This window comes from Malaclemys terrapin, chromosome 2 (genome assembly GCF_027887155.1).
Source record: "Malaclemys terrapin pileata isolate rMalTer1 chromosome 2, rMalTer1.hap1, whole genome shotgun sequence".
Lineage (NCBI taxonomy): Eukaryota > Metazoa > Chordata > Testudines > Emydidae > Malaclemys > Malaclemys terrapin.
In genome coordinates, this window is record NC_071506.1 from 74381518 (window position 1) to 74394804 (window position 13287).

Here is a 13287-nt window from a genome sequence, read left to right on the forward strand (position 1 = left end):
GGAAAAAGCTAATGTACTCAATGATTTTTTTGCCTCTGTCTTCACGCACAAGGTCAGCTCCCAGATTGCTGCACTGGGCAGTACAGCATGGGGAGAAGGTGACCAACCCTCTGTGGAGAAAGAAGTGGTTCGGGACTATTTAGAAAAACTGGACGTGCACAAGTCCATGGGGCCGGATGCGCTGCATCCGAGGGTGCTAAAGGAGTTGGCGGGTGAGATTGCAGAGCCATTAGCCATTATTTTTGAAAACTCATGGCGATCGGGGGAGGTCCCAGATGACTGGAAAAAGGCTAATGTAGTGCCCATCTTTAAAAAAGGGAAGAAGGAGGATCCGGGGAACTACAGGCCAGTCAGCCTCACCTCAGTCCCTGGAAAAATCATGGAGCAGGTCCTCAAGGAATCAATTATGAAACATTTAGAGGACAGGAAAGTGATCAGGAACAGTCAGCATGGATTCACGAAGGGGAAGTCGTGCCTGACTAACCTAATTGCCTTCTATGATGAGATAACTGGCTCTGTGGATGAGGGGAAAGCAGTGGATGTCTTATTTCTTGACTTTAGCAAAGCTTTTGATACTGTCTCCCACAGTATTCTTGCCACCAAGTTAAAGAAGTATGGGCTGGATGAATGGACTGTAAGGTGGATAGAAAGCTGGCTAGATCGTCGGGCTCAACGGGTAGTGATCAATGGCTCCATGTCTAGTTGGCAGCTGGTTTCAAGTGGAGTGCCCCAAGGGTCGGTCCTGGGGCCGGTTTTGTTTAATATCTTTATTAATGATCTGGAGGATGGTGTGGACTGCACTCTCAGCAAGTTTGCAGATGACACTAAACTAGGAGGCGTGGTAGATACACTAGAGGGTAGGGATCGGATACAGAGGGACCTAGACAAATTAGAGGATTGGGCAGAAAAAAACCTGATGAGGTTCAACAAGGACAAGTGCAGAGTCCTGCACTTAGGACGGAAGAATCCCATGCACTGCTACAGACTAGGGACCGAATGGCTAGGTAGCAGTTCTGCTGAAAAGGACCTAGGGGTCACAGTGGACGAGAAGCTGGATATGAGTCAACAGTGTGCTCTTGTTGCCAAGAAGGCTAACGGCATTTTGGGCTGTATAAGTAGGGGCATTGCCAGCAGATCGAGGAACGTGATCGTTCCCCTTTATTCGACATTGGTGAGGCCTCATCTGGAATACTGTGTCCAGTTTTGGTCCCCACACTACAAGAAGGATGTGGAAAAATTGGAAAGAGTCCAGCGGAGGGCAACAAAAATGATTAGGGGTCTGGAGCACATGACTTATGAGGAGAGGCTGAGAGAACTGGGATTGTTTAGTCTCCAGAAGAGAAGAATGAGGGGGGATTTGATAGCAGCCTTCAACTACCTGAAGGGGGGTTCCAAAGAGGATGGAGCTCGGCTGTTCTCAGTGGTGGCAGATGACAGAACAAGGAGCAATGGTCTCAAGTTGCAGTGGGGGAGGTCCAGGTTGGATATCAGGAAAAACTATTTCACTAGGAGGGTGGTGAAACACTGGAATGCGTTACCTAGGGAGGTGGTGGAGTCTCCTTCCTTGGAGGTTTTTAAGGCCCGGCTTGACAAAGCCCTGGCTGGGATGATTTAGCTGGGAATTGGTCCTGCTTTGAGCAGGGGGTTGGACTAGATGACCTCTTGAGGTCCCTTCCAACTCTGATATTCTATGATTCTATGATTCTATGAAGACCACTGGGGTCAGATTCATCAGGTGACAATCATGTTTTTTCTAAAAGTGCAAATAGTTAATATATCTGGAATTGCACATCATCTGATCATGATTAGGTACATCAGTTGATCAAAGGTTTACTATTTCAAAGTAAGAGAACATGGAGAAAACAGAAAATAAAATGGATGAAAGTGAACAATAGGAAGGAGACCTTGCTATGTATTATGTAATACACAGAGTCCGGCAAATAGATGGTAGGGCTCTTAGGCACAGTCTAAAGCTATGAATTGAAAGGGGGTTTAATCAGGGTGATCCCAAAGATTCTCAATTTATTAAAGATACATCTCCAGGTAGACGATGGAACTTGAGAGCCAGGTAATGGAATATTTATAAGCAGTTAACTCAGCTGAGGCCACAACAAAAATCACCAAACTGACTGGAGAGGAAAATCGGTCAGACCCCAAGGTGACACCCAGTTTGCTGCCAACACACCTGAGAAATAGCTCATAAAGAATCGGAGCTATCAAGAGCTTCCATTTCAATGGAATCAAAGTATTTGAAGGCACTCAATCCAAATTATATTCAAAACAAGTTTAAAAAACCCAAGTCAAAACAAAGTAGTAAGCAGCAAGTAGACTGAACTCTAGTAAATATGTTGCCAGACAAACCATAGTCCACCAAAAAAACCACACTTGAGACAAGTCAAGCAGTAGAGAGACCTAGAGGGATGAAACAGCAGGTGCCCGCAGATTAGCCGGGTAAGAACCATGCCGATGAAACAGAACAAGTGGAGAAAAACAGGTTCAGTCTAATGGTCAGAAGAAATTGTGAGTATTATGACACCCAGCATTACTATCTGGAAGTCAAAAACCTACCGTCAATACTGCCCAGTGTCACTGTCATTGCAGACTGAACCTTATCTGTTGGCCATGGCACCCAACTTTCAGTTAGCAGGGTAGGACTGCTGGTTCCTTTTAGCATAATTAATACTACGCCCTATGGACACGTTACTCATTAGTGCATTTGGAACACCGTTTCCTTTAAAATAAGCTAATAATTTTGCTTAGTTTGTGTTTAAGCTTCTAATTACAGCAGAAAGTCCCACGGCAACCTTTCAAAAAAGCCTTCCTCTTAGAGCAGAGTTCTGTAACTCTGACTTGTATACTAACATGCATAATTAAAGGTCATTAGACTCCATAAACAAATGGCTAGCTTTACATATATTTAAATGAAGAGGTCTACAGTTGGACTATATCCTGGCCTCCAGGCTTTCAAGGAAAATGTTTTGCCACTTGATCAAAAAGAGCAGTTCTGTTACACTAAGGCATCCAAGAGTGTTAACAGATGAAATGGTATTCAAATAATGCTTATGTTGTGAGAAAGCTGCGAGCAAGGAAATGTAAAGTTAAACTTGAAATTCAGTCCTTTAATCTGCTGCCTTGGTTTTACCAAAATACTGCAGTGGTGTGAAATCAATGAATTGTGCAGGGTAGCACCTATGCTCTAATGTCCAGGCACACCGCTTTAGTTACTATCATAATCCTGCCTTTATGTAGATGTAGGTTTTGGTCTCTGAATGTCCTTTACTGCTTAAGTAAACAAAAGCTGTTTTAAAATAAATAAAATGTAAACGATCCTACACATTATAATGGCTCCTTTGGACCTTTTCTGTCTATTAAACACAGATATTATCCACACAAATTTTACATAGGATGTATTCTAAGTTATAAACTGAAGCCACTTTAAAGTTAGAAGTGCACAAAAAATTACATAAAAACCAAAAAACTCAATATAATTCTATATTTTAACACCTACATAAGTCAAAGAGCACTGGACTGACTTTTTAAAAGCCATTTAAAAGGACATTTTCAGGTTTAAAAAACAGTAACTAACCAATTTCCTTACCTATATTAGATTTTTAAAACAGAAAGAATTTAAGGGCTGTAAACAGCTCCTGTAAACTGGGATCGCTTTAGTGACATCAGAGCTATGATGACTTACACCAGCTGAGCCTTTGGCCCGATACATCTAATTCACTTTACCCCTCTGCTGATATTTGGTTTTTTTTTTGTACCTCATCTCAGAAAATAGAATTAGACAACTCAGTTTCACTTTTGTAAAGTTATTCTCTAGTCAATTTCAGCTACCTATTGTGTGCACTAGCACAATGCTGGAATGTCTGGGTCAGAAACACCTTAGGAGACTAATTTTTTTAAACTGACTTTTTAAAAAAATGTCATAGAAACATCTCTATTGGTTTTCAGTTTTGTAAAAGCTTTGTTTATAATTTCAGGCAAAAACTGGCTTGTTACAATACTTTTAAAATAAAAATTATTCCCACGTTCAGACTCTGTATTTTAAATTCTGCACAGAATGAATTTTTGTGGATGAGTTCTGAACCCCATAAAATGCATTTTTAATGTAAATGCTGACATGCCACTATAATTTTACCCACAATTTCTTATATTGGGGAACTACTGCCTTTGATAACTGGTTTATTAAGTTTTACAACATATCTGACTGTACTATGTGAAGCACAGAAGAATATTTTCATTTCCTTCTAAAAGAAAATGAAACAAAATGGTTTTTGGTCCAATACTTACTTTTCACCATAAAACCTTTCAAAGAACCTTTCCTTCCAAGGTTCTGTTTTCTTTTCCTTTTCAATCTCTTGTCTGATGCGCAACTGCATTTCTGGAGTAAATTCTCCTAAAAAACAAATACTAACATATTGAATAAAAGTTGTCAAGGTTTACGCTAATACGGGACCATTATATATTGTACAAAGATACACATATATACTGTTCTTTGTTATAGCCATCCAAACAGTAATTCAATGCAAAACAAAGGTGAGTGTGACCTGCAAGATTGCAATTAGCATATAACTTTGGTATTTCCAAAGTATATTGGTGGGATTTAGTCACATGCATTTATGTTTCCAAAGCTGACAGTGATGAAAATGCTTATTTAGTTATTTTTAAACTGCCCAAATAAGCTGCCATAGCGAACTATAAAATTATTAACTGAAAAGAGATTCTCTAGAATAAATTCAAAACTGAATCAGCAATTACTGTTGCTGAATTTCTGCTGTACTGCATTTCCATTCTAAAAGTATTTCTCAAGTATACATTTTTTTTTGTTTTGGCTAAGAAAAAAAAGGCATCCTTCATAAAAATTAATATTTGGTAAATCTGAGAACAAGTAGAGAGTTACCTTCTGCCAATCGTTGTTTCCACCCTTGTGCTGCATATGCAAAGAATTCATTATTTAGAGCGGAACTACTGAGGCGCAAAACTCCATCACTTCCCATCTAGAAAATAAGCCGATGGTAGCAGAAGACACTGTCAGAAATAGCTTCAACTAAGATTACATAAGAATAGAGTTCCAATTAAGGGGAATGGGAAGGGATAGGAAGTGGGAATAACAAAGGAAATCAACTACTAGTATTAAAACAGCATTTTCATTATAGTCATTACTGTAAATGCAAGTGGCCTAATCCAGCATCTATGTGTCTACTTCAAAAATCATCAGTATTACTGATGATCACACATTTTACAACTGATTGATGTGGTTTAAATCACAGCCATATACCTTGAGCCTAATATGCCTAGAATTGTTGTACACAAAATCCAGATCATTATTGTACTTCCTGGAATACTTCCTGGAATACAGTACAGAACAAATTAATTAAATTTAATGAAGGCAGTAACTTTAGCATATTTCTCTGTGCTGAAGAAACCTAGTTCCCATGACATCTAATATACCCTACTTGCTCAAAGAAGGGTGGAGAAAAACAATTTTCCTTAACAAAAACATAAGAAAGAAAGAAAAAAAACTAGTATAACATCAATAAAAACAAAAGCAGCAAAAACCCTGTAAATGTAATTTTACAGGCATCAAAAGGGTGAAAATGGTGGTGTGCTAAAATAGTAATTATTTTTACTTTCTACATATGTAAAACACAGATATTATGAAAATATTATTTGAACTACCTCATCTGCAATAAGTGATTAAAACAAGTCTAGTATTGAATCTCTTTTTATGGCATACTGGACACATTTTGTTTTTAATTTCATGGGTTCATGTTGAAATACTGTAGACAACAATTTATCAACTAAGCAAATCAATAAATAAAATGCATTACAGGTCACATCACATCTATAATAGTTTTCCTGTAACAGCAGCAACAACAACAAAAAAGATAAAAACCCCAGACAGAAAGGGCTTTAGTAGGAGCCAATTTGTTCAGGTCAAAGGTACCTAGTGCTCAGTATAGTTCATTATACATCCTTTGAGGTTGCTAAGAGATAAACGTTTGACTGCTTTCTCTGTCATCTGCTAGTGCAAAGCGTCACAATTCTCAGCATGCCAGCACACTAATTTTAACTATGAACCTAACTCCAACTGCCCTCCTCCATTCCAGATCTGGAAATAGAGAAGGGAGCAGATGTCACAGCCACATTTAATAATATTTAACCATATCTACCTAGTTATTTTCCTGATTTCCAACTAATGCTGCTCTCATTCTCCAGCAGTTTTATAAATTTAATCACTTCACAGCTGATTAATAATGCATAATACTCTGTTTTATGAACTAAAGAACACAAGAGTAAGTTTTAAAATACAAAGTAGTGAAAACAGGAAGACTGATCAAGATGGAGTCTGGGAGCTGGGTGCCTCAATCCTGAAAGGAAAACTATAAAGGACCCCCACTGACTTCAGTGGGGCTCAGTGAGGACATGTGTCTGTCTGGGTGGTTCTCCTTGCAGGGCTGGGGCCTTAAGCTGCTTCTCTTTTTTGACTGAACACAGCAATGGCATTTCCGTGCAAAGTCAATACAACAGAAGCAGTTGCTGGCAAGTAATATGCTATTTCCTTTTCTGTTCCACAGCTAAATGTACTGTTGCTGCATACCTCCTACACCCCACAAACATAAAGGGACCAAGGGTCTGAGTCATGCATTACTTTGATCAGCTCAAGGGTCTAGCATGAAGCAAAGTGGAGATTCTAAAGAGAGAAGATGATCTACAGCCAAGAAAGAGGAACTGATAAAGAAGGTGAGAATTTAGTTTCTATATACTACTACAGAGATACATTTAGATGACCAAATATATCTGTGGTTCTCAAACTTTAGTACTGGTAACCCCTTTCACATAGCAAGCCTCTGAGTGTGACCCCCCCTTATAAATTAAAAACACTTTTTAATATATTTAACACCATTATAAATGCTGGATGCAAAGCAGGTCTTGGGATGGAGGCTGACAGATCGCGACCCCCCATGTAATAACCTTGTGACCCCTTGAAGGGTCCCGACCCCCAGTTTGAGAATCCCTGAAATATATGTTGCAGAAATTCTTTGGGTAAAGATGCAAGGAATGAAAAACAAAGCAGAAATGACTGTGGACACCACTTAGAGATCACGAGGACAGGAGAGAGAACAAAAAATTCCTAGACTAGTTTCTCAGGCTCCAGTGCCAATTTAACGAACATCTGCTGGGTAAAAAAAATATAACCCTAAAACATTAAACAAACAGTTCCTAAATTACACAGAAAATAATTTAATGATCCAGAAAGTGAAACCACTCCAACTAGAGGAAAAGATGCCCATGATTTATTATTTTTAACTAATCTGAAGGAACTGTTTGAGACTGAAAGAACAATAGGGAAGCACTGAACCAGTGACCACTATCTAGATTCACTTTATTAAGGAATGGAATGACATAATGCAGGAGTAACAGATATCAGGTAAGCCAATTTTGGGGGTTTGAGAAATCTACTAAAGTGCAATATGGTTGAGCACTATAGTCCACTGCTGTGGTTAAAGGCTGTAGAATCCTAAGGACAACAAGTCAGATCCTGAGCTGGTGTTAATCAGCATAGCTCCACTGTGGAGTTACACCAATTCACATCAACTGAGGATCTGGCCCAAAATAATTAAGGCACAGCAGTCAAAATTTCTTTTGAAAAAGAATACAAGAAATAAGAATTGGCCAGCTTCTGTGACCTTATAAAATACACTCAAAAGTTTGAGGTTAAAGAAAATCTGTACTGAGAACAGAAAAGGAAGAACAGACTCAATCAGTGAAAGTTTTAAAGGAAAAGGAGTATGGCAGAAAAGCAGAGTGAGTTAATGATAACCAAAGAGGTTAAAGTGAATAAGAGAGGCTAAACTAATAAGAAGTAAAAAATAGCTGACATGTTAAACTCCTTTTTAAATCTGTATTCAAGAAGAAAAATAGAGACGTCTGAAAACTTTAAAAAAAGAAGCAAGATCTTGTAAAACTAGCTATTGAAAAAGAACAAAGATAATGGAATACTTGAAAAATTTGAACACACGGTGTGCAGATCATCTGATCTAATGATACAAAACCTATAGCATAAAGGAAATGCATTAAACAAATTTACTGCACCTAGAAGCTACTGAAAAATTATACACAAAGATTTCATATAGTTCAAGGCCAGAGGGGATCATTAGAAAATCTTCTAGTCTGACCTCCGTGTAATCACAAGCCATTAAATTTCACCCACAATCCCGTGCTGAACCAGTAAATTGGGTTAGACTAAAGCATTTCAGTCCTCAGAGATTAAACTGCTACATGCCACAGGCAGAAAACAGGGGAGACCAAGGTGCCAACAATGCCTGATGTCCCTGGAATGGCAGGGAATTGATAAGACACTCAGGTGTTCCTAGCAGGTTCTCTCTACTCTATACCACAGAGAAAGGCGAAAACTCCCAAGGAACTTGCCAATCTGACCTGCAGGAAAATTCCTTCCTGACCACAAATCTGGCGATCAGCTACGCCCTGAGCATATGAGCAAGATACACCAGCCAACCATTTCAGAAACAGGATTCTTTACATCATCTCAAACACTGGTCCACCCAGTCTGGGATCCTATCTCCAACTGTGGCCGTTCTTGATAATTCTGAGGAAGGCAAAAAAAAACCACAAACAAACAAACAAAAAAAAAACCCCAACCACCATACACACCAAAATGCAGTCGGTCAATTGTTCATCTGCGGGGAAAAAATATTCTTCCTGACCCCAGTTGGCAGCCAGCTGAAACCCTGAAGCATGAGATTTGTTTATAGTGATTGTCTTAATGCAGATCTGAAAATGGCATGAGCATGATGAGAGCAATGCATAGCTTCCTATTCTCTCCACGGACCATGAAGTGAGAGAATATAAACCAGACTCACAGACTCTAAGGCTAGGAGGGAACATCATAACCACCCAACCTGACCCTTGTGCACACAGGCCTTAGATTTTTTCCCCCAGAAGCTGGATTAAAACAATCTTTTAAAAAGATATATAAACTTGTCTTAAAGACACTTAGAGCTGGTGAGTCCACCATTTATCCTGGTAAGCTGTTCCAATGTTTAATACCCTCAATATTAGGAAACTGCATCTTATTTCAAGGTTGAAATTCTAACTTCTAACCATTGAATCTAATTATGCTGAAACATTTACTCCCGGGGGAATTCTGTGCCACTGTGCATACGCAGAATGTATGTCCCCTGAAGATTTCTTTGCTTCCCCACAGAAAAATGACTTTCTGACAGGGAAGCAAAGTGAAGCCACAGAAGTGGTCATGCGACCCTCCCCAGCAGTATGTTTTGGGTGCCCAGGGCAGCCAGCAGAGAGGTAAATCACCGTGGGACAGGGGGAGTGACTGGGGAAGACCTGGCTGGTGGTTCCTACCCTGCGCCGGGCAGGGCTGCTAGTCCGAGCTAGGCTGGGGAGACTGGGACTTCCTCTTCCCCTGCACAGCATCCAGGGCTGTGTCAGACCCATGCCCAGATTTCTCCCCCGGCTGTAGGAAGCTCTGCAAACTTCACCCCCCACGTTTTCTGCACCCCTCGCTTCTCCACCCAACCCCCATGCATCCAGACCCCCTCATACCCAGACCCACTGAGCCTCACCCCCCTGCACCAGAACCCTCCCCGAGCCCCACTCCCCCAGCATCTGGACCCACCACTAAGCCCCCCACACCCAGACCCCCCGCCGAGCTCTATCCTCCCAAACCCAGACACTGCCCACTACTGAGCCCCAATCACTTTCACCTGGACCCCCCGCACAGTCTATTATCACTGCGCCCAGAACCCCCCAAAAGGCCCCTGTGCATCTAGATACCACCCCCCCGATCCCCCACTGAGCTACCTGTACCCAGATTACCCAACACAGAACCTTCTCACCCCACACCTGGATCCCCCAACACTAAGCCCCTCCACACTTGGATCCTGCCTGGCTGAGCCTGCCTGACCACACCTGGTGCACTTGGCACAGAGTGGCAGGCCCGGTCTTTGCGCTGTGTCAGGGTTGCAGCCTCACCGCTAAGTCCATGTCCCAGGGGGAAGCTGCACAGTGATCTCCCACCTCTGTGCAGCCAGTGGCCTGTGCTCCCCAATGCCATGCTGGAGCTTCCACATTTATTTGATGAATAAACTTTGCAGAATTTTAAAATATTGTGCACAGAATTTTTATTTTTTTGGCACAGAATGACCTCAGGAGTAAACACTGGAGAAAAGTAAATGTGACACAGATTTTCCCAAAAGGAAATAAAAATGATCCTGACAATTACCCTAATCTAACTTCTATATTTAGAAAGACAATAGATCAATTATTACAGGGGAAAGAATCACTATGTCTGAGAACTGAACCCTGCATCTATTAAAGGCCATGGCAACACTCCCATCTGACTTCAAGGTGTGTGGGATTCAGTCTCTAGAAGGAAAATAACTACAAGCAGTAAGTAAAAAGCATTTACAAATATGTCTGTTAAGATTTAGTCATGCTTTGACAAAAATCACAACATTAGTAAACAGTGAGCACCAGATTTATTATATTTGTATTCTATACGACACTGTTTCACACAGAAACTTAGCTGGACAAAGTATCTACTGTAGGAAACAATCCCATACTGCCAAGGAAAAGGACTGGATGAGCATGTCAGTCGTTTCTATTACTAGTTGGGAACTTTTCAATACATTTTTAGTCAGAAAATGCAGATTTGCTGACATTGAAACTTTTTGCAGAAGCATATTGGTTTCAACAAAGGTTTAGTTGGGAAAGATTGCCTGGTTTTGACCAGGGGAAGAGAGCGCATGCACCAGAATAGATACGTGGCTAGGGCATTCACGTGGGATGTGGGAGAGCCAGGTCCCTGCTCTAAGTCAGGCAGAGTACCTGCCTTAAAACTTAAGTTTTGGTGAAACTTTCATCAGGAAAATTAAGAGAGAATAGCCAATAGCCCAGTGGTTCGGGCACTCACATAGGATGTGGACGATGCTGGTTCAAGTTTCCCTGGTCTGAATCAGGCAAAGCAGGAAGGGACCTGAACCTGGGTGTCCCACATTCCACTTGAGTGCCCGAATCACTGGTCTATTGCTATTCTGTGTTCCCTCTCCCACTCTGGTTTTTGGGGTTTCATTTTAAAAAAATATATAAACACAAAAGGTCTTGGTTTCATTCCATATCAGAATGAAAATATATACCAAAACCTCAACATTTTCGTGAAACAGAATTCTTATTTTCCAACCAGCCCAAGTCGCTTCCCATCTCCATTTCTTATGAATAAGAAAGCCTACTACCAGCTATTGCTACTTTAATTAAGAGTAGTAAGGAAATGGATTCAAGGATTGCAGCAGGACAAGGAAGTAGTGTCCTGCTTTAGAACACTGAACTTTCCTCCATTTCAATGGAGTAAACCAGGAACAAGGAAGAATCCAATTGCTAGGAGGAAAAAAATTCAGGTTACTCATCCCCTCTTCTCCCTACTCTCCTCACCAATATTCTAGTTCCAAACAAAAGACTATGTCACAAGTGACAGTGACGGGGAAAAAATTGTTTTAAATCCTCCTATCAATATAACGACCAAGTGAAATCAGAATGAAATTTCCTATGTTCTACCATATTTAAAAAGAGGACCGAGAGTCCTTCAGTCCCAAGGTGTTAGGTGGTGGATTGTGCATCATTCATCTAAACCTTTGTGTGTATTGCATATCTCAGAGGATTAATTTCTACCTGAACTGCAAAAGCATAAGAAGAAAGAATTTACATTTCTGAAGCCAAAGGGAGTATTTACTTCTATATCCCATCCATGGAGACAGCACAATTAAGAGCTAGAGCTAAATTAGAATTTGGAGAAACATGCCAATAAAGCACTTTTTAAATACACTATTAATTTTTATGGTCTTTAAGAAATGTTGTCCAACAGAGACAGTGCATTAATGAACTGGAACTCCAAACAGTTCTTGAAAGCTTTACATTTTTTCTGTTAGGGTTTGAATTCCTGTTTTGTCTGATTACGCACAATGACAGTGGTAAGTCTAAAACAAAATTATTTTATGAAGAATTCAAACCAGAAAATTAAGAGTATATTTTTTATTTAAGAAAAAAATTGTCACACCTCAGTGGTTGTTTTCATAACAGGACATGGTAATGGCAAACAGTAACACAAAGGTTAACTGTCTAGGAATTTTCTACCAAGGTCTAGTTTAACTCCTCTGTTGATGGTTCCCCCGCTGCAGAATCTGCACGGCAATAAAATGTGGTTATGTTTTCTGCAGTGCCATTAGAATGCGAATGTTGTTGGCACTTCAGGAGGGACACAGCAATATTCACATGGGTGCATTCTGCTCCACACAGTTGCTGTTACCTGAGAAGGCACTGAATTGGCCAATCCATTATTTCTCTCTTATTTATTTATAAAACTATTAATAATTATTTCTACATAGCTGCTCTGCAGTACCACATATATTTCTTAAATACAAAATTATACGTCCAAGCACAATTAACCCAGAAAGTAATACATTGTATGATCTGACAATAGTATCTCACATTACTAAAAAAGGAGACAGCTTTAAAAGTGAAGGCTCTCCTAAATTAAGTGCATTATGTCACATAATTATACACTTGTTACAAACCACTATTCAACTCCTTTTGTGCTTTTATTTTTGTCTTGGGGGAAAAACAGGCCTATAATTTATAGAATTCCCAAAAGATATTTAAAAGGAATTACATACTAGAGGGCAAGGGGTTGTAAGAAAATACATCTTGTCATCTTTATTTATTTATTTGAGGTGTAACTGATTTTGAAAGCACTTAATACTGACAAGAAGCAAGCAGTTTTAGGTGACAATACAAGCTCCAATTTTTTAAAAGAAAATTAATTATACATTATATTACATTACAAGTAAAGGTCTCTGAGGACAGCCACTATTTTTGTAAATATGTAGGGACATAAAATACACTACCCTGAGACTGTGGAAAGGGGCATTTTGGATAACATCTAGTTGGAAAAATGGAGAAACTTTTTGCAAAATTTTTCATGAAAAAAGTGTCCCTTTTTCCTACCAAAATTATTAAATCCAATATTTTTCAACCAAATATAGGTGAAAGGGAAATCAGGGTTTACCTACGTATTTATATATACCCACAATATGCAATGATATCTTTCAGCATTTAAGTGGAAAATATGATGCAGAGATAATTAGCCAGTAGCTCTGCACTATTGCTGCTATTTCCTGTGCCTTAAAGTCCAACTTAAAAAGCAGGCCTCCAGTCACTCTACTACCACTCTGGGCACCAGCTTTT

General features: G+C 39.9%; 1 protein-coding gene across 2 annotated transcripts in view; it reads right to left on the minus strand.

Moving 5' to 3' along the window:
* ASXL3 (ASXL transcriptional regulator 3) overlaps nt 1–13287 on the minus strand; it is a 154607-nt gene that overhangs the window by 21578 nt on the left and 119742 nt on the right. For both annotated transcript variants that reach the window (XM_054019987.1, XM_054019986.1), the window contains 2 exons: nt 4907–5003; nt 4297–4402 (listed from right to left, as the gene is read on the minus strand). In XM_054019987.1, the coding sequence (XP_053875962.1) occupies nt 4297–4402; nt 4907–5003 (203 nt within the window). The remainder of the gene's footprint in view (nt 1–4296; nt 4403–4906; nt 5004–13287) is intronic.